Here is a 23,366-nt window from a genome sequence, read left to right as displayed (position 1 = left end):
GTATCTGCAAAAAGAAAAGGAGTACTTGTGGCACCTTAGAGACTAAAATTTATTTGAGCATAAGCTTTCGTGAGCTACAGCATGCATGCATCCGATGAAGTGAGCTGTAGCTCGTGAAAGCCTATGCTCAGATAAATTTGTTAATCTCTAAGGTGCCACAAGTACTCCTTTTCTTTTTATTTAATTAAAATGTATAAGCTCATCTAATAAGAGTTGAATGTAAACTTCAAAGCATAATTAGAGTGTATGTATGTATACACAGAGGCAGCGAAATACTAAAATCTGTGTATTGTTAAGCAATGTGAGAAGCAAAATTCCTAACTAGATATGTGTACTAACATTCAGTAAAATTATGACCCAAGCTTAAACAAATTTAAAGATGGTATCAGGAGAGAACACAGTTTTAATTGTAATGTGAAACCTTTGTATACTGCCATAAGATAAAAAGAAAAGGAGTACTTGCGGCACCTTCGAGACTAACAAATTTGTTAGTCTCTAAGGTGCTGTAAGTACACCTTTTCTTTTTATGGATACAGATTAACACAGCGGCTACTCTGAAACCTGCCATAAGATACTTCCATGTGTCATGGTTGGGGTTTTGGAAAAACTTGGTGTAATGCATCATGCACATTACTTTCAAGGGATGAGACTAATATATGTTTAACCTAGTGTTTTAGTAGTAAGGCTGCAGTGTATTTGTAGAACAATTTACCTGGACTACAAACCACTCTCCGCTGGCGAGAGAGAGAGAGAGAGATTTTAGTTTTCTGACAGTTCCAAAATATCAAAAAGTAAGCTCACATTGAACAAAACCTTTTGGGTATTTTTAACTTGTTCTAAAAGATAAAGAAAATGAAGGGCTACATTTGGAAAACAGGAGGAGGTGATTTATAACCATTCGTCCAGTAGTTAGCGCAATCACCTTGAATGTGGACAGCCTAGATCTGGAGCAGAGTGCCTAAACCACCAGGCTATTGGCTGCCTATTCTAGTGTGGGGCTCTCTCAATCTTTCCTTTTGAAGCTGTTCCATTTTGTATAAATAAATATTCATTGGAGCAGGAATTGGAATGTAGGTGTTCTCCCTGCCAGGTGAGTGTCCTGAGCACAAGGCTATAGAGTCATTCATTTTTGCTCTCCCCCCTCAATGACTGTTCAAGTATTTTATAAAAAGTGGAACAGCTTCAACAGGACAGAGTGAGGGAGACCCCCTTTAGAATACCCAGTAGCCTGGTTGTTAGGGTACTTACCTAGAAGGAGTGAAGATCTGGGTTCAAATCCCTGCTCTGGAGTGAAGATTTGAACCTGGGTCTCCCACATCCCAAATGAGTACCCTACCCATTGCACTAAAGGTTATAAGGGGGATGACAGTGCCACTACTTCCATTTTTGTGAATAATGCCTAGATCCCTGTGTGAAATCTTGCCTGAAAAAGATTTCATTTTGTTAATGTTGAAATGATTCATTTTGACTTTTTGGAAAAATGTTCTTTTTTTTTGTTTGTTTTGACTGAAACAATTTGCTGGAATCTACATGAATTCGCAAAATGTTTCAGTCAACCTAAATCTGCTTTCTGACTGAAAAATAGTTTCATCTGAACAATTTTGCCCAGCTGTAATGTATATATGTGTAAAAAAAAAAAAAAAACCACCTCTAATTTTTCAAGCTTGACAAATGAAGGCTTATTAGAATTGATATGACATGACACTTTTTTTGTCTCTAGGTTTGATTTCCTACACAGAATATCTGTTTCTCCTTTGTATCTTAACAAGTAAGTATTCTGAAAAAAACTCACTGCAATTTTGTGATTCTGAATTTATTCCTATACATTAGAATATTTTATGTTCACTTAAAAATTATATAAATTATATGGGGAAAAATCACATCCATCTTTTCCATATAACTTGGTCACTGTATTATCCCAGGGTAATCTTGTAACGTTTCAATTGAAGTGTTGTATTACATGGGCACCCTTTACTGAAAATGAGAGATTAAGGATTATCAGATGAATTGAACATCAGTTTGTAGTGTATAATCTCAGTCCTCTGAAATTGCTGCATAATTGTTAGATAAATTTATTAAAGTTTATAAAGGACTTCTGAAGATGGAGAGAGATACATAAGTTGTAAATATTATTTTTCAATCTATATATGATATCCGCTTACATAGTTTTAGAAAATCTGTTAAAACTGAGCCAAACATTTATTTGTAAACAACAAACACTAACAAAATTAAATATTTGTTTTGTCTTCCACCTGGGAAAACAATGTAGAAGGTTTAATTGTTTGATTGTACTAGAGTCAATTATGTATAGTATAGATTTTCCATAACTAACACAATTGTTTGAGATTTTAGATTTGTAAATTAAAGATTTACAAACTAGTTTTAGAAGTTTTGTTAACTTCAAATAATAGGCTTTTAAAACTGTCATCTATTGGAATTTAAAAATCAAACACAAGAACCACAACAGTGCTTCATTTATTTGGGCATTTCATGCAAGAATTCTCAAGTGTAAGCATGGAATCATATACACAGGATTGTATGTGTCAGAACCCAGTTCTTTTTAATCCAGACTTTTCAAAGAGGTTTATATGAGAAACTGATACCTCAGATGTAGAGCTAGAGGCTCTTCTTTCATAAGATGTTAAGGGAGAAGAAAACCCCATACTCCACGTAAGCTAAAAGCTGTTCTCCAGGGAGAAAGTTGTATCCATCATTGAGAAAGAGGTCGTGGCAGTGAAGTGGTGTATGGACTGCCTGAGGTACTATTTGCTGAGGAACCCTTTTTCTCTGATCACAGACCTCCCTAAATGTAGCCCTGGAAGGCACCCAGTGCTGACAGCAGGAGCCCGACAGGCGCCTGGCGCTGACTCATAACTCGGCGGGGGCATTGAAGACCCGAACCCTAGTGTGCCCGGCAGGGACTGAAGCCCCAGTGCTTCCCAGCAGGAGCTGAAGCTCTAAGCTCCGGCGTACCTGGCGGGGCTCCATTTAGGGAGGGCAGGGCAGCACCTGCCCCCCCAGTTATGAGTCAGCCCCAGGGGCCAGCTCCTCCAAGCCCACCAGCACACAGCCAGTCACTCCTCTGCCTGCACTACACCCCCCACACACACTAACTGCTCACAGCTCCCCCAGAGCTTTGTGGTCTGGTCAAAAGCGTATAGTGATCTGGATTTTTCCCACAGTCCCCCTGTTGACTACCCTTGCTCTAGAATATTTTGGCTGAATTTGTTTTCCATTACAAATAATATCCATAAAATGGGCTAGTGTCTGACCAAAAATGAGATTCTTTATTATAGGAAAGAAGTGAAATGGGAGGTGCCTTACCCATTTTTTGACTGAAGGATAAAATAGTTCAATTGTCCGAATGGTAGACGTTTAAACTGGAATTTTCAAAATCCAAACAACTGAGGTTATCAGCTGATGCCATTTTTATGTAACTATGGCAGAGTAAGAAGAGGGCTTTGGTCCATCATTGCATAGGGCCATATGTAAAGGCAAGAAATTATTACTGAATTGAATAATGTAATAAGCTTTGAAGTTCAGGCTAAGATGACTGGGTTTTCAACTCTTCCTTCCAAGTGCTCAAAGGGACCTACTAGAATAATGGTGTACATGTGGAGTAAATGCAAGCATTGCATACCTTTTAGAGACATGGAATATATGGCCATAGGACTGCGCTTTAAATCACAGAATTGGCTTGTCAGCTGTTCCTCTTGCCAATATCAGGGAACATGAGTATGGACTGTTTTAGCTGGTAGCTTTAAGGCCTGACCAAGGGCACATAGCAGCATCCCTTTAATCAGTGGGAGATCTGTTTTTTTTTCCACCCAAACTTTTGGCCAGTCACTTTAATAAAAATGTCATTTGATATTTTAAAAGGAAAATCATATTGGAAAATTCTCTGAAGGATTCATTTAACATCTTAGTCATCTTTTTTTCTCTAGTGCTGCCTTGGCATTTAGAAGTTGAAAGGAAATGGTATTCGTAATTCTCTGAGCCTCTCTGGTTAATAAAAAGAAAAGGAGGACTTGTGGCACCTTAGAGACTAACAAATTTATTTGAGCATAAGCTTTCGTGAGCTACAGCTGAATGCATCCGATGAAGTGAGCTGTAGCTCATAGAATCATAGAATATCAGGGTTGGAAGGGACCTCAGGAGGTCATCTAGTCCAACCCCCTGCTCAAAGCAGGACCGATCCCCAATTAAATCATCCCAGCCAGGGCTTTGTCAAGCCTGACCTTAAAAACTTCTAAGGAAGGAGATTCCACCACCTCCCTAAGTAACGCATTCCAGTGTTTCACCACGCTCCTAGTGAAAAAGTTTTTCCTAATATCCAACCTAAATCTCCCCCACTGCAACTTGAGACCATTACTCCTTGTTCTGTCATCTGCTACCACTGAGAACAGTCTAGAGCCATCCTCTTTGGAACCCCCTTTCAGGTAGTTGAAAGCAGTTATCAAATCTCCCCTCATTCTTCTCTCCCGTAGACTAAACATCCCCAGTTCCCTCAGCCTCTCCTCATAACTCATGTGTTCCAGTCCCCTTATCATTTTTGTTACCCTCCGCTGGACGTTTTCCAATTTTCCACATCTTTCTTGTAGTGTGGGGCCCAAAACTGGACACAGTACTCCAGATGAGGCCTCACCAATGTCGAATAGAGGGGAATCATCTCGTCCCTCGATCTGCTGGCAATGCCCCTACTTATACAGCCCAAAATGCCATTGGCCTTCTTGGCAGCAAGGGCACACTGTTGACTCATATCCAGCTTCTCGTCCACTGTAACCCCTAGGTCCTTTTCTGCAGAACTGCTGCCGAGCCGTTCGGTCCCTAGTCTGTAGCGGTGCATGGGATTCTTCCGTCCTAAATGCAGGACTCTGCACTTGTCCTTGTTGAACCTCATCAGATATCTTTTGGCCCAATCCTCTAATTTGTCTAGGTCCCTCTGTATCCTATCCCTACCCTCCAGCGTATCTACCTCTCCTCCCAGTTTAGTGTCATCTGCAAACTTGCTGAGGGTGCAATCCACACCATCCTCCAGATCATTTATGAAGATATTGAACAAAACCGGCCCCAGGACCAACCTTTGGGGCACTCCACTTGATACCGGCTGCCAGCTAGACATGGAGCCATTGATCACTACCCGTTGAGCCCAACAATCTAGCCAACTTTCTATCCACCTTATAGTCCATTCATCCAGCCCATACTTCTTTAACTTGCTGGCTAGAATACCGTGGGAGACCTTGTCAAAAGCTTTGCTAAAGTCAAGGAACAACACGTCCACTGCTTTCCCTTCATCCACAGACCCAGTTATCTCGTCATAGAAGGCAATTAGATTAGTCAGGCATGACTTGCCCTTGGTGAATCCATGCTGGCTGTTCCTGATCACTTTCCTCTCCTCTAAGTGCTTCAGAATTGATTCCTTGAGGACCTGCCCCATGATTTTTCCAGGGACTGAGGTGAGGCTGACTGGCCTGTAGTTCCCAGGATCCTCCTTTTTCCCTTTCCCTCACGAAAGCTTATGCTCAAATAAATTTGTTAATCTCTAAGGTGCCACAAGTACTCCTTTTCTTTTTGCTAATACAGACTAACACAGCTGCTACTCTGAGACCTCTGGATAATAAATTACTGGTACTTTGGTATACCAAAATGTTCTATTAGCCTCTTAGTATTATTTCCAAGTCATTTGATACTTTGTCTTAAGGCGAGACATTAATTCTTATAAAAGTCAGTGGAGTTATACATAGGGTGAATGTGTCCCCTTATATTTAATTGCCAGGCTTTTGAAATATAATAGAGCTCAGTGGGACGGGGGAGAGTGCATGTGTGTCACCTTTTATTTACCTAACATAAGTAATACAGTGGTAAACAGAAGAAGGCTTTACAGCTCTTGGTTATTCCTCCTCTTGAGATTCTGTTGGTTGCCTTGTCCTTATTTCCCTTTTCCTTGTATCCTCTAAATATATTTCCTTGTTAAATCTGTTCTGTGAATGATATCTTAAATTTCATTTGGTTGCCCCGTTTGTTCTTTTTGCCATAATTCACAGGATACTAAATTGTTTGTTTACTTTGATATTGCTAGATTTTTAAAAGGTTTATTGCATAAGCTTCTAATATAGCCTGGCTTTTGAATTCTATTGTTTAGTCTTTACTAGTCTTTATCTGTATTCTTTTAAGATGTCATTTCTTCTGGCTGTTTCCAAAGCTTTTAAAGACAGCAATGAGTGATTTGTAGGGTATTTTAAAAGATAGCCTGTTTACTCTCTTTCACAAAGATAAGATTGTCTTTAGGACCGTCACTTCTCACCTAACACTGTTCAGGGATTTCACCTTGGTCAGTATGTTGTTTCTCTTATTGTCCCTAGCAAGTTCTTGTTCCTGGATAGTAGAAGCCAGTTTTTAGAAAACTGAATGGTAAGAACATTATAAGTTAAAATTTGGATGATATTTCATCATTGCAAAAATCTTATAATTTTGTGGGGGGCTTATTAACTAATTTTGATGGGTCATGCCTTTCCTAGCAAAAGTTGTACAAATGTATTGGCTGTGTGTGTTTTTGCTGAGGAAAGCTGGCTCTGAATTAAGGTGCATTGTGCCAGCAATATGGTAGTCTCTATCTGACATTCCAATCAACATAATTTGCAGATCAGAAATGTGGAATCAGATATATATCTTTTCAGAATCGCTATTTGGACTTCAGTGCCACAACGGATCCTCACTTCAATTAAGCAGTATTGTAAAAATATTTTTCTTAAATCTTCTACTACTGTAAGCACATAACCTCCCCGCCCCTCGCCGCCCACCCACAGAATGGGTTTTGCCTCAATTTCCACAATGACTCTGGGAGGAACATTGGCCCTACCCCTAGGAGGTGACAACAGGTAATAGCCATGTGTGATTGCTTCTCCCTCCTCAATACCAAACCACCACTGCTCCAAGATGTTTTACCCTTTTTCTTTCTTTTTCTTTCTTTTTTTTTTTTCAATCTATGAACTTTGAGGTTTGCATTAAGCTTCTGAAATGTTGAAAGTGAAACAAATGTATAAGGTGAGATCCCTAGCTGCTGTAAGTCAGTTATACACTGTTTATATGCACAAATATACTGATATACACTAGTTGAGGATCTGATCTAAAATATTCAGTTTATATTCATAAAGGTTAAACTTTTATCATCACTTTTTGCAAATAATTGACAATTGTATTCTTTTTCTGGCAGAGCCTCATGCAGGTTTTAAAATAGCTTTCAACATGTTTGATACTGATGGCAATGAGATGGTCGACAAAAAGGAGTTCTTGGTGGTATGTATATTAGATATTGCTCTTTGATCAGTTTCTGAGTATTTTGACATAATCTTGCTATCATTCTATTTTTATGTTTAAATTCTGTATGACAATGAGAGATTGCATAAAATGGTAGGTAACTGTAAATGTCAACTATTTATAATGGTGCATAGATGTACTGCATGCTGTGCTTTGAAGTTGAATTGCCATTTCCCTTCTACTGTTTTTGTTGTTGTTAATAAATTTCTCAAATAAAATTCCTTTTGGGCTAATATTGCCACAGCTGTGGTCAGCAGTTACTTGAGTTAGACACACTTTGGTATAACAATGAGAGAGCTTGTGGCAGGATGTTCTCCAGGTGGCCTCTTGCCTTTGTTTATTTCCCCACTTGGTCCAAAATAACCTGAATCTGTTGACTTTCGTGACATGCTACAAAGCCAGTCTATTTTGGGGACCATTTGGAGAGGCTCTGAGGTGGAATTGAGATATTGCTGTGCTGCTTAACCCCATCATATCATTAAGGTCCCATTTCATCAAAGCGCTACAATGTTGTGTAAATCATATTGATTTCAAATGCAGGCTTACAGTGAAGCACATGCTAAAGTGATTTGCTGAATTGGGCCCTTAATAGTTTTATTACACCTAGATGATGATGGAGGCAAGGCTGACTGGAGTCTGAATAATTTGTACCTTTAAATAATGGCAGGGCACCTAGAGCTTTTGGATTAGGTGTTGTGACAGATATGACAATTTCCTGCAATATCTTGGGGAGCTCTTACTGTATTGCATGTATCATTGTGGGCCAGGGATTGTATGTAATTCCATGGGGGAGAGTAACTACAGCCCTCAAGGAACTAAGAACAGTGGAGTGTGATTGGGTACTCACTCAGGATGTAACACATCCAGCAGGTGGCAGGTTTGTATAATTTTTGGTAGTGCCCAGACGGGTCCAAGCCCCCCTCACACACACACACACACACACGCGTGTGCGCACACCTGCCTTGTAAGCCAATATATATGTTTTAAAATAAAGTAAAAATGTGAGGGGTTTGGGGTGTGGGAGGGGCTCGGGCAGAGGGTTGGGGTGCTGAGGGGAGGGCTGCAGGGTGGGGCCGGGGATGAGGGGTTCACGGTGCAGGAGGGGGCTCAGGGCTGGGGCAGAAGGTTGGGGTGCAGAGGGGTGAGGGCTCTGGCTGGGGGTGCGGGCTCTGGGGTGGGGTGGGTATGAGGAGTTTGGGGTGCAGGCAGGCTTCCCCGGACTGGGGCCAGAGAGGAGGACTCCCTCCAGCCCTCCCCCCCACTGGCAGCAGCGATCTCCGAGGGAGGGGCCCCCTCTCCACTCCTGGCAGCACATTCACCTCGCACCACTGTCCCTGTACGTGCTCCTAGAGCTCCTGTCAGATCCAGGAAGCCCCCTCCCCTCTGCTGTGGTGGGTGTGGTAGGTGCGTGTGCGCCTCCTCCCCTGCTGCTGCCCCTCACTGTAGCCTCACTGGGGGTAGGGAATGGGGCTGCCCCTTGCCCAGTGTGGGGCAGGAGCGGTGACTGCAGGTGGGGGGCGGGGGGTGTGTGCTGGTGGATGGTCCCACCGGAAAAGGAAAGGGTCTGTGTGTCTGAGGCAGAAGGGCAGGGTCAGCCTGCCCTGACACTAGTGGATAGGGGGCGCTAGGACCTTGCGGCGGCAGTTGGTGCCGGGAGTTGGCAGAGTGGAGCGCAGCGCATAGCTGCAGGGGACAGCCGCCCGCTTGAGGCAGGGATGCTATGGGGCCCGGGGAGACGCATGAGGGCATCAGGCGGGGGGCAGGGGACCTTTAGGGGAGGCGCGCAGGGGGCAGCAGGTAGGGCCGGGGGAGAGACCCGGCCCCATACATTGGTGGAGCCAGGCCCCTCGGCCCTGAATATTGCTGGAGCATGGGCACCACGGGCCCATATTACTCGCTGCCGCTGCTAGTTCAAAGTGGATTCTCCAGAGGCCAAAGTCAAAGGAAGGCCTTTAGATAATTAACCTGAGTTTAAGCTGACTCAGGGGCTTCGTTATGTTCCGGAAAACAGACAGGACCTTCTGTCCAAGAGAAGGGCCCCAATACTTGGAGAAGGGTTGGAAGGACTGACACCAACTAGGGGTGATCTCTGTTAAGCTTATTAGCATGCATGTAGGGTGTTGTTGTTGTTTTTATTGTTTTAATATATTTTCTCTGAAATGCTTTTTTACTTTACTACTAAATGTGCTTGCTTAAAAAGAGTTGTATTGTAACTTAACGATGGCTAATTACGCTGTTTATAGACTCTGAGGAGAAGAGAAAGCAGGCCTGCTGAGGCAATCTGCATTGGTGGGGAATTGCCAGTGTAGGCAGGAAACTGTGCAGCCTGGAAATACCCTGGTCACGTTTGAGAGATGCACGTGTCTCTGCCCAAGAGAGTTGATGGCTGGGGAGCCGGAAGCCTGTGAATACTTGCCCTTGCTGGCCCACAGGGTGAGATTACAGGTGTAGTTGCCCTGAACTGAGAGAGGTGTACCTTTGTTATTTTACAAATCTAAATAAATATTTTTCAATCTGTAGTTTAGCCCAAAGGTGAATTTTATCTATTTACTTGTATTTTATTGTTTGAATGAAGTCCAGAACTATTGGGTGAATACGCTCTAGTCCTGGTGACTTATTGCTGTTTAATTTATCAGTTTATTCCAAAACTACCTCTATTGACACATCAATCTGGGACAGTTCCTCAGATTTGTCATCTAAAAAGAATGGCTCAGGTGTGGGAATCACCCCCAGATCCTCTGCAGTGAAGAGTGATGCAAAGAATTAATTTAGCTTCTCTACATCAGCTTTGTCTTCCTTGAGTGCTCCTTTAGCACTTGGATCATCCAGTACCCACCCTGATTGTTTGGCAGGTTTATTCCTTCAGATGTACTTTAAAAAAATGTGCTGTTAGTTTTTGTGTCTTTGGCTAGTTGCTCTTCGGATTGGTTTTTTGGTTTTTGGCTTTTTTCCTCTACCTTATTATATATTTTACACTTGGCTTGCCAGAGTTTATGTTCTTTTCTATTTTCCTAAGTAGGATTTGAGTTCTGATTTTTTAAAGGATGTCTTTTTGTCTCTAACTGCCTCTTTTGACTTTCTTCAGCCAGGGTGGCATTTCTGTGGCCCTCTCACTGTTTTATTTTTATTTGAGGTACACATTTAATTTGAGCCTTTATTACTGTATTTTAAAATAGTTTCCATGCAGCTTGCAAGCATTTCAGTCTTGTGACTCTTCCTTTTAATTCACATTTAACTGGCTTCCTCATTTTTATATGGTTCCCCTTTTTGAAGTTAACAGCTACTGTGGTGGGTTTCTTTGGTATTTTCTCCCCTACAATGATATTAAATTTAATTACATTATGGTCACTATTACTGAGCGGTTCAGCTGTATACACCTCTTGGAACAGATCCTGTGCTTCACTTAGGACTAAATCAAGAATTCCCTCTCCCTTTGTAGGTTCCAGGTGTAGTTGTTCCAAGAAGCAGTCATGAATGATGTTGAGAAATTTTATCTCCACATCCCATCCTTAGGTGACATGTACTCAGTCAATATGGAGATAATTGAAATCCCTCATTATTATTAAGTTTTCTGTTTTTTGTAGCCTTTCTAATCTCTGACAGGTTTCAGAGTAGCAGCCGTGTTAGTCTGTATTTGCAAAAAGAAAAGGAGTACTTGTGGCACCTTAGAGACTAACCAATTTATTTGAGCATAAGCTTTCGTGAGCTACAGCTCACTTCATCAGAATGCATTCCAATGAAGTGAGCTGTAGCTCACGAAAGCTTATGCTCAAATAAATTGGTTAGTCTCTAAGGTGCCACAAGTACTCCTTTTCTTTTTTCTAATCTCTGAGTATTTCAGAGCCACCGTGTCACCATCCTGGTCAAGTGGTCTGTAGTACAGGCTGAACCTCTCTAGTCCGGCACTCCCTGGTCTGGCAATATCCATGGTCTGGCATAGGCACCGACTCCATGGGTGCTCTGGGGCTGGAGCACCCACGGGGAAAGATTAGCGGGAGCGGAGCATCCACTGGCGCCAAGCCTCCCCCTTCTGCTCCCCTCCCCCTTGCCTCTCGTGTGCCAGTGGCCCCGCGCTTACCCACTCCACCTCCTCCCTCGCAGCACTTCCAGAGCGCTGCAAACAGCTGATTCACGGTGTTCAAGCTCCGGAAGGGAGTGGGAGGACCTGGGGCTGGTGGCTGGGACCTGGGGCCGGCATCGGAGCCCCTGGGCGGCGGCCATGCTGGATGCAAAGCCTGGGGGTGCTGGAGTACCCCCCACACTCCTACTTCCCATGCCTATGGAGACCCACTGGAACTCTGCATTGACCTCCCATGGTTCGGCAAATTCTCTGGTTCAGCACTAAGGTCCAGAGGGTGCCGGACTAGAGAGGTTCAACCTGTATATTCTTACTGCTATACTCTTATTATTCAAGCATGGAATTTCTATCCATAAAGATTCTGTTGTACTGTTTGATTCATTTAATATTTTTCCTATATTTGACTCTTGCTTTCTTTCACATATAGTGCCACTTCCCCACCAGCATGACCTACTCTGCCATTCCTGTATATTTTGTACCCTGGTAATACTATGTCCCACTGACTATCATTAAGGCTAAGATTATGTCATCAAAGTCACGGCATCCATGACTTCTGTGACCTCCATGATATTTTCCACCTCAGCCTCAGGGCGGCGGGGCTGGAGCTATCAGCCGGCAGGAGCTCTGGAGATCTGAGCCGCCATAAGTGGTGGGAGCCCCTGCAGCTACCACCCTCTGTGGAGGAACCTGGAGCTCTGAGCTGCAACAACTGGCAAGGAGACCATGCAGCTCCCAGCTGCCGCGGGTAGTGGGGGGATCTGAAGCTCCCAGCCACCATGGGTGGCAGGGGGACCCAGAGCTCTCAGCCCCTGCTGGCAGAGCTCCAAGCCACCAATCTTGAAGCTCCGAGACCCTGCAAGTGGCAGGGGTCTCCCAGAGCTTTCAGCCACCATGGGAAGCAGGGGTCCTGGAGCTCTGAGCCACTGTGAGTGGCAGCAGCCCCTGCAGCTTTCAGCTGCTGCAGGCAGCAGAGGGATCTGGAGCTCTGAGCTCTGGAACTGCCGCGGGCGGTGGAGGGCCCCCAGAGCTTTTGGGCAGCAGAGGACCTGGATCTCTGAGCCACTGTGAGTGGTAGTGGCTCCTGCAGCTTTCAGCTGCCCTAGGCAGTGGGGGGATCTGGAGCACCGAGCTCTGGAGCTGCGGAGGGGGCCCCCATAGCTCTCAGCCATGCCACCAGAGATCTGAGCTGCTGTCCCTGGAGCTCTGAACCACCACAGGCAGTGAGGGGCCTTCAGAGCTCTGAGCCACCGTGGGCGGCGGAGGTTCCCCAGCACTCCAAGCTGCTGCAGGCAGCAAGGGGCCCCCAGAACTCAGCCCCCAACAGGTGCTGGGAGGGGACTGGAGCTCCCAGTGGTGGCTGTGGGACCCTCGAGCTGTCAGTCACAGTGGTGGCGGGTGCTGGGCCCCCTGCTGCTCCTCCTACAGCTGGGCTCGGTCTCAACCCTATTTTCTCACAGTTATTTTTAGTAAAAGTCACAGACAGATCACGGGCAATAAACAAAAATTAATGGAAACTTGTGACCTGTCCCTGACTTTTACTAAAAATAACCCTGACAAAATCTTAACCTTAATTATTGTTGTTCCACCAAGTTTCTGTGATGCTTATTACATCAATATCTTCATTTAGTTCCAGGCACTCAAGTACCCATCTTATTATTTAGACTTCTAGAATTTGTAAACAAGCACTTATAAAATTTGTCAATATTTAGTTGTCTGCCTTCTTGTGATGTAAATGAATGGGACTCTTTTTTTGTCTGACAGTTTTTCTCTTCAGTTTCTTTCTGGACTTTGTCAACTTCTATCCTCTGCTCTTTCTAGAATATAGAGTATCCCCTTTTCTAAATCCTGCTCTCAGGGATGTCTCTATCCAAACCACATGCTCGTCCACACCTTTTAGCTTTTCCCCAGCCGTTAGTTTAAAAACTTCTCTATGACCTTTCTAATTTTGCATGCCAGGAGTCTGGTTCCATCTTGGTCTTACGTAAAGTAACCACAAGAACATAAGAACGGCCATACTGGGTCAGACCAGAGGTCCATCTTGCCCAGTATCCTGTCTTCCAACAGTGGGCAATGCCAGGTGCCCCAGAGGGAATGAACAGAACAGGTAACCATCAAGTGACCCATGCCCTGTCGTGCATTGCCAGCTTCTGGCAAACAGAGGCTAGGGACACCATCCCTGTCCATCCTGCCTAATAACCATTGATGGGCCTATCCTCCATGAATTTGTCTAATTCTTTTTTGAATTCTGTCATAGACTTGGCCTTTACAGCATCCTCTGGCAAAGAATTCCACAGGTTGCCTGTGTGTTGTGTGAAGAAATACTTCCTTTTGTTTGTTTTATATCTGCTGCCTATTAAGAAGAAATCTTCTTATCAAAAATATCAAATATCAAAAATATAATGAAAAGATTAAATGCCTAATTCAGCCTGTAAACAAGTTAAGGCAGCCGAGCCTAATGAAATTCACTCTAGGGGCTTAAGGAACTAGCTGAAGCAGTCTCAGAACCATTAGCAATTATCTTTGAAAACTCATGGAGGATGGGTGAGGTCCAAGAGGTACCTGTCTTTAAAAAGGGGAACAAAGAGGACCTGGGGAATTATAGACTAGTGAACCTAACTTTGATACTTGGAAAGATACTGGAACAAATTATTAATCAATTTGTAAGCACCTAGAGGATAATCGGGTGATAAGTAATAGCCAACATGAATTTGTCAAAAATAAATCATGCCAGACCAACCTATTTTCCTTCTTTGACAGGATTACTGACCTAGTGTGTAGGGGTGAAGGCACGAACATGTTGTACTTTGACTTTAGTAAAGTATTTGATACAGTCCCACATGATATTCTCATAAGCAAACTAGGGAAATTTCATCTAGATTAAATTACTTTAAGGTGGATGCAAAATTGGTTGAAACAATGTATTTAAGAGTACTTATCAATGTTTTGCTGTCAAACTAGGAGGACTTATCTGGTGGGGTTTCACAGGAGTCTCTCCTGGTCCCTATTCAGTATTTTCATTAATGAATTGGATAGAGGAGAATAGAGTATGCTTATAAAGTTTGCAGATGACACCAAGCTGGGAAGGGGTACTAGCACTTCGGATGACTGAATGAGAATTCAAAACAACTTTGATGAATTAGAGACTTGATCTGAAATCAACAAGATAAAATTCAATAAAGATAAGTGCAAAGTACTTCACTTAGGAAGGAAAAATCAAATGCACAAATACAAAATGAAGAATAACTGACCTTGCAGTAGTACTGGTGAAAAGTATCTGGGGTTATAGTTAAGGCCACAATTTAGTCATGGGTATTTTTAGTAAAAATCATGGACAGGTCACAGGCAATAAACAAAAATTCCTGGCCTGCTGCTCAGGGAGCGGGGGGCCAGGGCCAGTGGTGCCAGCTGCCAGCAGTCACCGAGCAGCAGCTGCTCCAGCTGCCCTGGGACTGCTGCCAGGGGCCACCAAGCAGCAGCTGCTCCTGGGACCACTGCTTGGGTAGTCCCTGGGCCAGCTGCTTGGGGCCGCCCAAGCAGTGGCTGGTGCAGCTGGCCCTGGGGTCACTCAAGCAGTGGCCGGTGCGGCTGGCAGCAGGGCTGCCTGAGTAGCTGACTGGAGAGCCGCTCCAGGAGCGGCCAGTGTGTCTGTCCCCAGAGCCACCTGAGTAGCTGGCCCCAGGGCCAGCCACACTGGCCGGTGCAGAAGTCACGGAGGTTGCGGAAAGTCATGGAATCTGTGACTTCCGCTACCTCCGTGACCAACATGGAGCCTTCGTTATAGTGAACGACAAACTGAGTAAGTCAACAATCTGATGCAGTTGCTAAAAAGGCTAATACCATTATGGGGTGTATTAGCAGTAGTGTTATATGTAAAATATGTGAGGTAATTGACCTGCTCTACTCCTCACTGGTGAGGCTTCAACTGGAGTACTGTGTCCAGATTTTGGTGCCACACTTTAAGAAAGATATACACTGGAGAAAGTCGAGAGGAGAGCTATAAAAATGAAAAAGGTTTAGAAAACCTGACCTGTGAGGAAAGCTTTAAAAAACCACTGGGCATGGTTAATATTGAGAAAAGAAGACTGAGTGGAGGACCTGATAAGTCTTCATACATGTAAAGGGCTGTTACAAAGAGGATGGTGATCAGTTGTTCTTCATGTCCACTGAATGTGAGAGAAGAAGTAATGAGCATAATCTGCTGCAAGGGAAATTTAGGTGAGATATTAGGAAAAACTTTCTAACGAAAGGATAATTAAGCACTGGAATAGGATTCAAAGGGAGGTTGTGGAATCCCCATCACTGGAGGTTTTTTAAAAAAGGGTAGGTAAACACGTGTTGGGGATGGTATAGGTATACTTGGTCCTGCCTTAGCACAGCAGGCTGGACTAGATAGTTCCTTGCAGTCCTACATTTCTGTATTTCTAAATGCAACTTCATTGATGCAGTGGCACTGCACCTGTTTGCACCAGGGCTGAATTTGGCCACAGGTCAGATAGATGACCACTTGACCCCTTTTAAACTTTTCCACAGTACCTTTCCATTAAACAAAATTCAAATACTGCAAAGTTGAAAGTAAAGCTAATAACAAAAGTAACCGTATAAGCTTTACAAATAAAATGGCTTTCTGAACTGTAATATAGAACAGATTAACCCTTTGTCAGATTTAGTTGCAGAGAGAACTACAAAATATGCCAAGAGAAGATTTATATCACCCTTAACTTTTCTGGATACAGCACCATGGCTTCAATAATTTTTTTATAAACTAATTCCTCAGATGTGTTAGCTTTTTTTCTTTGCTTATGTCATAGGGCTGAGGTCAGAGAACAGAAGGATTTTGTCCCCTTACTGCTGGAGATCTTTTTTGCATTGTTTTCAATGTTCAGTCCTATTATCTTGTTTCAGACAATGTTCCTAGGATAGTGCTCCCAGATTCATTCACATTCAGTATTCTTCTCATTTGTATCCCATAGCTCTTTTTCTGCACAAAAGGTCAGTTTCCAGAAGTTCAGCCAGGTCTTTAGTAATGAATGCAACAGGATCCTGCTCCATTGTTTCATTTTCTCTATGTATATAAATCTCCCCACTGTATTTTCCGCTGAATGCATCCGATGAAGTGAGCTGTAGCTCACGAAAGCTTATGCTCAAATAAATTTGTTAGTCTCTAAGGTGCCACAAGTACTCCTTTTCTTTTTGAGAATACAGACTAACATAGCTGTTACTCTGAAATCTGTTCCCATATGGCGTGCCTGTGCATAGTGTATTACAGGATGAGGGCCTTCATTGTCTCCCTGTAATTTATAGCAGGCAAAACCTCCACCATAATAACTGGCATAATCTGTGCTAGTCTCAGCTAAGAAGCCAAAGTGTAATGGATATGAGGGCTGAAACAATCTGTCATCTGTGAAGCACATTGGTAGGGATATGTAAAATATTGATTTTTGTTGCACCTTCACTGTTATACTACAACAGAGCCTTAGAATTACGGACACCTCGGGCATGGAGGTTGTCCGTAACTCTGAAATGTTCGTAGCTCTGAACAAAGCACAGTTTGGTCTCCAGATCCAGCAGCCGACACTCCAGCCCAGGCTTCAACAGCAGCTGAGCTCCCTACTCAGCACAGGCATGAGTTTGCAAGCTTGTCCTTCTCCTGGCAGGGCTGTTTGTGTGTGTGTGAAAACAGCCCGTCCCACTTCCAGCCGGGGGAGAGAAGTAAAAACAGTGCATCCCCCTCCTGGCGAGGCGGGGGGTGAAAGCAGCGCAGACCCCAGCCCTGCTCCTGTTCTACTGGCTCCAGCTGCCATAGGCTGGCAGCCCCAGTGTCTTGCTGTAAGTGGCTGCCCTGTGCGTGGGGGTGGTGACAGGCAGCCCAGATGTAATACAGCCTTTAAGATGCAATACAGGCACAGTACAGTATTTGCTTTTTTTTTTCTTTGCTGCTCCCTGATTTGTTACTTCTGATTTCACGTGGTGTCCAGTTGACTGGTCCGTTCATAACTCTGGTCTCCGTATCTTTGAGGTATTACTGTAAATAAAGGAATTCAGTTGCTGTTGTCTCTTGCAGACAGAGTTCCCTTGCTGAAGAATCATTTTCCAAGATTCAAAAGTGCTGTTTATTCTAGCAAGAGTTTGGAATAAATTTTATTTAATTAATTGGCTTCTGGTATGTCTTCTTTGAACAGTAGAATGCTAACACATTGTGTATTGTGCTAAGTTCTCCCACTTTTGGCCTTTGTCTCTGTTTCCTTCTTATGGGGACTTTATGGGCTAGATTCTTCTCAGTGCCAAGATCTGCATCTCCCCTCCTGTGGGCCATCAGGGAGTCAGTTTTAACTCTCTGATTCTCAAGAAATAGTGGCTCCAGCCCCAGCATTGGTTAAGCTTTAGGCTTTAACTGATGTAAACTGGCTACGAACCTTATGCACGCATAGCCCAGCTGAGAATTGGCAAAGTGTAGCAAAGTTCTGACATAGTCAGATGACGGGGAGAAGTTAGAGTTCAGTAGTCACTCCATCAATATTGTACCAGGTGAGACCTCTGTCCTTCCCTCCCCTGGAGGAATTCTCAATTAGCCACTTGCAGTCAGGATGTGGCTCTTTTGTGCTACTCAAGCAATGAGTAGAATCTGGACTGCATATACAAATCTGGCTCTGGTGTTTTCCTTGATCTGAAAAAATAAATTATCTAGATTTAGAATGTGTATTGTGCTTTGTGTACGGAGAAACATGACAGCCGACATCTCAACAGCACCTAGAGGGCATAAAATATTACAAATTTTTGAGAGATGCAATGCAAATCTTGTGTATAATTGGGCCCTGTATATGATATACTATAAACTGTTTTAAAAGTGCTGAAAACCATGATATCACACTAATAGTATGGTTTATTACACTTTATACAAGTCAGTTTAACTGTATAATTACTTGAATTATGCAGTGTGTAGTATATGAGTGCCAAGTATGTGGTATTTCAACCATTATATAAGCAAATGAGTTACTTGTTAGATAGATTGTGTTATAATAAAGACAGGTTATCAGTTTGTGAAAATTGAAATTTTGACTTTTCATCTGAATTTGGAATAAGAAAATGTTTTGAAATCTCAAATTCTCATGGGACGGGAAATTATTTCCCATGTAGGTCTAATAAATGTAAATTAAGATTTTCAGAGCAACATTAACTTGTCTAAATTGTACATATAGTTTTCTGTCAATGAATGTATATATTTAATCAGTGTAAATAGTAAACCAAAATACTACATATCTTAAATGTGCAACATGGACTAGTTAACGTTGCCGTAGGAACACTTTCATATTTCTTGGCTGTTTAGCCTGTAAATTCTCAAATGTAATATTACATTAATCTATGTTTTGCAGTTGACTATATCTAACATATGATTGACATAGTATAAAAATGGACTTTATAAAGATTTAGATAACTATGCATGGATATTATGCTAATCCTTTTTAAGAGGTCTGATTATAAACAGATTTGATTCTTCTTTTACTATGATTTTTGGCTCTACATTGTGGTGGAAGTTGGAAGTTAATACAGATTTAAATGGAAAATTCATACTATTTCACTCTTCAGGAACCATCACTGCTAAGTAGTTAATGATAAGTGATCTATTTTCTTGATTTACGCATTCAGGTGATGAAATTAATTACATTAATTTATTATACCCTGTGACCATAGGAACATATGACACATTTTCCTTAAGATTAATTGTGCTACTACACAAGGGATCCAGATTTGATTTTTTATCTCAGATGCTTGTTTTGCAGGCTGTCAAAACAGAGAATAGTACAGAGGTGATTCTTTTTCTGTTGCTCAAAAGATTGAGGGATTTGTGTTGCTACTTTGGTCGCTGCTGGTTGAGATTGAGAGTTTCATTCCTGCTCCTTAGTCTTGGGGCACTGTAGCATTGCAACACTGACCACTTGTCAATAGAATAGACCCGATAGAATGACCAGATAACTCCTGGTCATGAGCCAGTAGTTATGCCCTGTTTACCACAAGTAATTAGTTCATCGGTAGGAGGAAGAGACTCAGATATGACTTTTCATAGAATTATAGAACTTGTAGATCGGAAAAGACCCATTAGGTCATCTGGTCCATCACTTCCGGATTGTAGCATTATTCCCAACAGTGTATTCTCCAGAATTTTGTCTAGTCCAGTTTCAGATACTAAAATGATGAGAATGATGTAAAACTCTGAGGACCCTGAGGCCCTTGCTCTAAAATCTGTGTTCTCTAAGGGGGCTGTTTACTTTGTATTTTATTTAAAAACAAACAATTATTTTTGCCTTTTCATATGGAGGAGAAGGGGGTGAGGAGAGCTGGAGATTAGAAGGTGAGAGTCTGAGTATAAGGTAAAAAGAAAAGGAGTACTTGTGGCACCTTAGAGACTAACCAGTTTATTTGAGCATGAGCTTTCGTGAGCTACAGCTCACTTCATCGGATGCATAGCATATCGTGGAAACTGCAGAAGACATTATATACACACAGACCATGAAACAAAACTTCCTCCCACCCCACTCCCCCGCTGGCAACAGCTTATCTAAAGTGATCATCAAGTAGAGCCATTTCCAGCACAAATCCAGGTTTTCTCACCCTTCCCCCCCCACACACACACACACATACAAACTCACTCTCCTGCTGGCAACAGCCCATCCCCCTTTGAAACCCCTCTTTATAATGCGCATGATAATCAAGGTGGGTCACCTCCAGCACTAATCCAGGTTTTCTCACCCCCCCTCCCCCCCCACACACCCCCCTTTCCAAAAACCACACACACAAACTCATTCTCCTGCTGGCAACAGCTCATCTTACAATGTGCACAGCAATAATCCAAGTTTAACCAGAACGTCTTGGGGGGGGTTTTGCAGGAAAAAAACAAGGGGAGACAGGCTACCTTGCATAATGACTTAGCCACTCCCAGTCTCTATTCAAGCCCAAATTAATAGTATCCAATTTGCAAATGAATTCCAATTCAGCAGTTTCTCGCTGGAGTCTGGATTTGAAGTTTTTTTGCTTTAAGATAGCGACCCTCATGTCTGTGATTGCGTGACCAGAGAGATTGAAGTGTTCTCTGACTGGTTTATGAATGTTATAATTCTTGACATCTGATTTGTGTCCATTTATTCTTTTACGTAGAGACTGTCCAGTTTGACCAATGTACATGGCAGAGGGGCATTGCTGGCACATGATGGCATATATCACATTGGTGGATGTGCAGGTGAACGAGCCTCTGATAGTGTGGCTGATGTTGTTAGGCCCTGTGATGGTGTCCCCTGAATAGATATGTGGGCACAGTTGGCAACGGGCTTTGTTGCAAGGATAGGTTCCTGGGCTAGTGGTTCTGTTGTGTGGTATGTGGTTGTTGGTGAGTATTCGCTTCAGGTTGGGGGGCTGTCTGTAGGCAAGGACGACCTTCAGGAGGAGTCCACCTAGAATCCTTCTTTTTGTAATGTTGGTAGGCAGGCCTCTGTGGATCATTATGTTGTTCAGAGGTATTTTGGAAATATTCCTTGAGTCGGAGACGTCGAAAATAGGATTCTAGGTCACCACAGAACTGTATCATGTTCGAGGGGGTGGAGGGGCAGAAGGAGAGACCCCGAGATAGGACAGCAGCTTCTGCTGGGCTGAGAGTATAGTTGGATAGATTAACAATATTGCTGGGTGAGTTGAGGGAACCATTGCTGTGGCCCCTTGTAGCCTGTAGTAGTTTAGAAAGTTTAGTGTCCTTTTTCTTTTGTAGAGAAGTAAAGTGTGCGTTGTAAATGGCTTGTCTAGTTTTAGTAAAATCCAGCCACGAGGAAGTTTGTGTGGAAGGTTGGTTTTTTATGAGAGTATCCATTTTTGAGAGCTCATTCTTAATCTTCCCCTGTTTGCTGTAGAGGATGTTGATCAGGTGATTCCGCAGTTTCTTTGAGAGCGTGTGGCACAAGCTGTCAGCATAGTCTGTGTGGTATGTAGATTGTAATGGATTTTTTACCTTCAGTCCTTTTACAAAAAGAAGGATTCTAGGTGGACTCCTCCTGAAGGTCGAAACAGCAGACTGGACTTCTACATAGAGTGCTTCCGCCGACGTGCACGGGCTGAAATTGTGGAAAAGCAGCATCACTTGCCCCATAACCTCAGCCGTGCAGAACACAATGCCATCCACAGCCTCAAAAACAACTCTGACATCATAATCAAAAAGGCTGACAAAGGAGGTGCTGTTGTCATCATGAATAGGTCGGAATATGAACAAGAGGCTGCTCGGCAGCTCTCCAACACCACTTTCTACAAGCCATTACCCTCTGATCCCACTGAGAGTTACCAAAAGCATCTACAGCATTTGCTCAAGAAACTTCCTGAAAAAGCACAAGATCAAATCCGCACAGACACACCCCTGGAACCCCGACCTGGGATATTCTATCTACTACCCAAGATCCATAAACCTGGAAATCCTGGGCGTCCCATCATCTCAGGCATTGGCACCCTGACAGCAGGATTGTCCGGCTATGTAGACTCACTCCTCAGGCCCTACGCTACCAGCACTCCCAGCTACCTTCGAGACACCACTGACTTCCTGAGGAAACTACAATCCATTGGTGATCTTCCTGATAACACCATCCTGGCCACTATGGATGTAGAAGCCCTCTACACCAACATTCCACACAAAGATGGACTACAAGCCATCAAGAACACTATCCCCGATAATGTCACGGCTAACCTGGTGGCTGAACTTTGTGACTTTGTCCTTACCCATAACTATTTTACATTTGGGGACAATGTATACCTTCAGATCAGCGGCACTGCTATGGGTACCCGCATGGCCCCACAGTATGCCAACATTTTTATGGCTGATTTAGAACAACGCTTCCTCAGCTCTCGTCCCCTAACGCCCCTACTTTACTTGCGCTATATTGATGACATCTTCATCATCTGGACCCATGGAAAAGAAGCCCTTGAGGAATTCCACCATGATTTCAACAATTTCCATCCCACCATCAACCTCAGCCTGGTCCAGTCCACACAAGAGATCCACTTCCTGGACACTACAGTGCTAATAAACGATGGTCACATCAACACCACCCTATACCGGAAACCTACTGACCGCTATTCCTACCTACATGCCTCCAGCTTTCACCCTGACCACACCACACGATCCATCGTCTACAGCCAAGCTCTGCGATACAACCGCATTTGCTCCAACCCCTCAGACAGAGACAAACACCTACAAGATCTCTATCAAGCATTCTTACAACTACAATACCCACCTGCGGAAGTGAAGAAACAGATTGATAGAGCCAGAAGAGTTCCCAGAAGTCACCTACTACAGGACAGGCCTAACAAAGAAAATAACAGAACGCCACTAGCCGTCACCTTCAGCCCCCAACTAAAACCCCTCCAACGCATTATTAAGGATCTACAACCTATCCTGAAGGATGACCCAACACTCTCACAAATCTTGGGAGAAAGGCCAGTCCTTGCCTACAGACAGCCCCCCAACCTGAAGCGAATACTCACCAACAACCACATACCACACAACAGAACCACTAGCCCAGGAACCTATCCTTGCAACAAAGCCCGTTGCCAACTGTGCCCACATATCTATTCAGGGGACACCATCACAGGGCCTAACAACATCAGCCACACTATCAGAGGCTCGTTCACCTGCACATCCACCAATGTGATATATGCCATCATGTGCCAGCAATGCCCCTCTGCCATGTACATTGGTCAAACTGGACAGTCTCTACGTAAAAGAATAAATGGACACAAATCAGATGTCAAGAATTATAACATTCATAAACCAGTCGGAGAACACTTCAATCTCTCTGGTCACGCAATCACAGACATGAGGGTCGCTATCTTAAAGCAAAAAAACTTCAAATCCAGACTCCAGCGAGAAACTGCTGAATTGGAATTCATTTGCAAATTGGATACTATTAATTTGGGCTTGAATAGAGACTGGGAGTGGCTAAGT

The 23,366-nt window shown here is 43.4% G+C and overlaps 1 protein-coding gene across 8 annotated transcripts in view; it reads left to right on the top strand.

Annotated features, from left to right (window-relative positions):
* Positions 1–23,366, top strand: part of MICU3 (mitochondrial calcium uptake family member 3) — a 146,147-nt gene that overhangs the window by 72,808 nt on the left and 49,973 nt on the right. For 7 of the 8 annotated variants that reach the window (XM_043546170.1, XM_043546169.1, XM_037897697.2 and 4 more), the window contains 2 exons: positions 1,721–1,768; positions 7,214–7,296. In XM_043546170.1, coding sequence (XP_043402105.1) covers positions 1,721–1,768; positions 7,214–7,296 — 131 coding nt within the window. The remainder of the gene's footprint in view (positions 1–1,720; positions 1,769–7,213; positions 7,297–23,366) is intronic. The other variant, XM_043546167.1, reaches the window with a different exon arrangement.

Source organism: Chelonia mydas, chromosome 4 (assembly GCF_015237465.2).
Source record: "Chelonia mydas isolate rCheMyd1 chromosome 4, rCheMyd1.pri.v2, whole genome shotgun sequence".
In the NCBI taxonomy this organism is placed as follows: domain Eukaryota; kingdom Metazoa; phylum Chordata; order Testudines; family Cheloniidae; genus Chelonia; species Chelonia mydas.
Note: the sequence above shows the minus strand (reverse complement) of the source record. Positions and strands in the feature narration are given on the sequence as shown.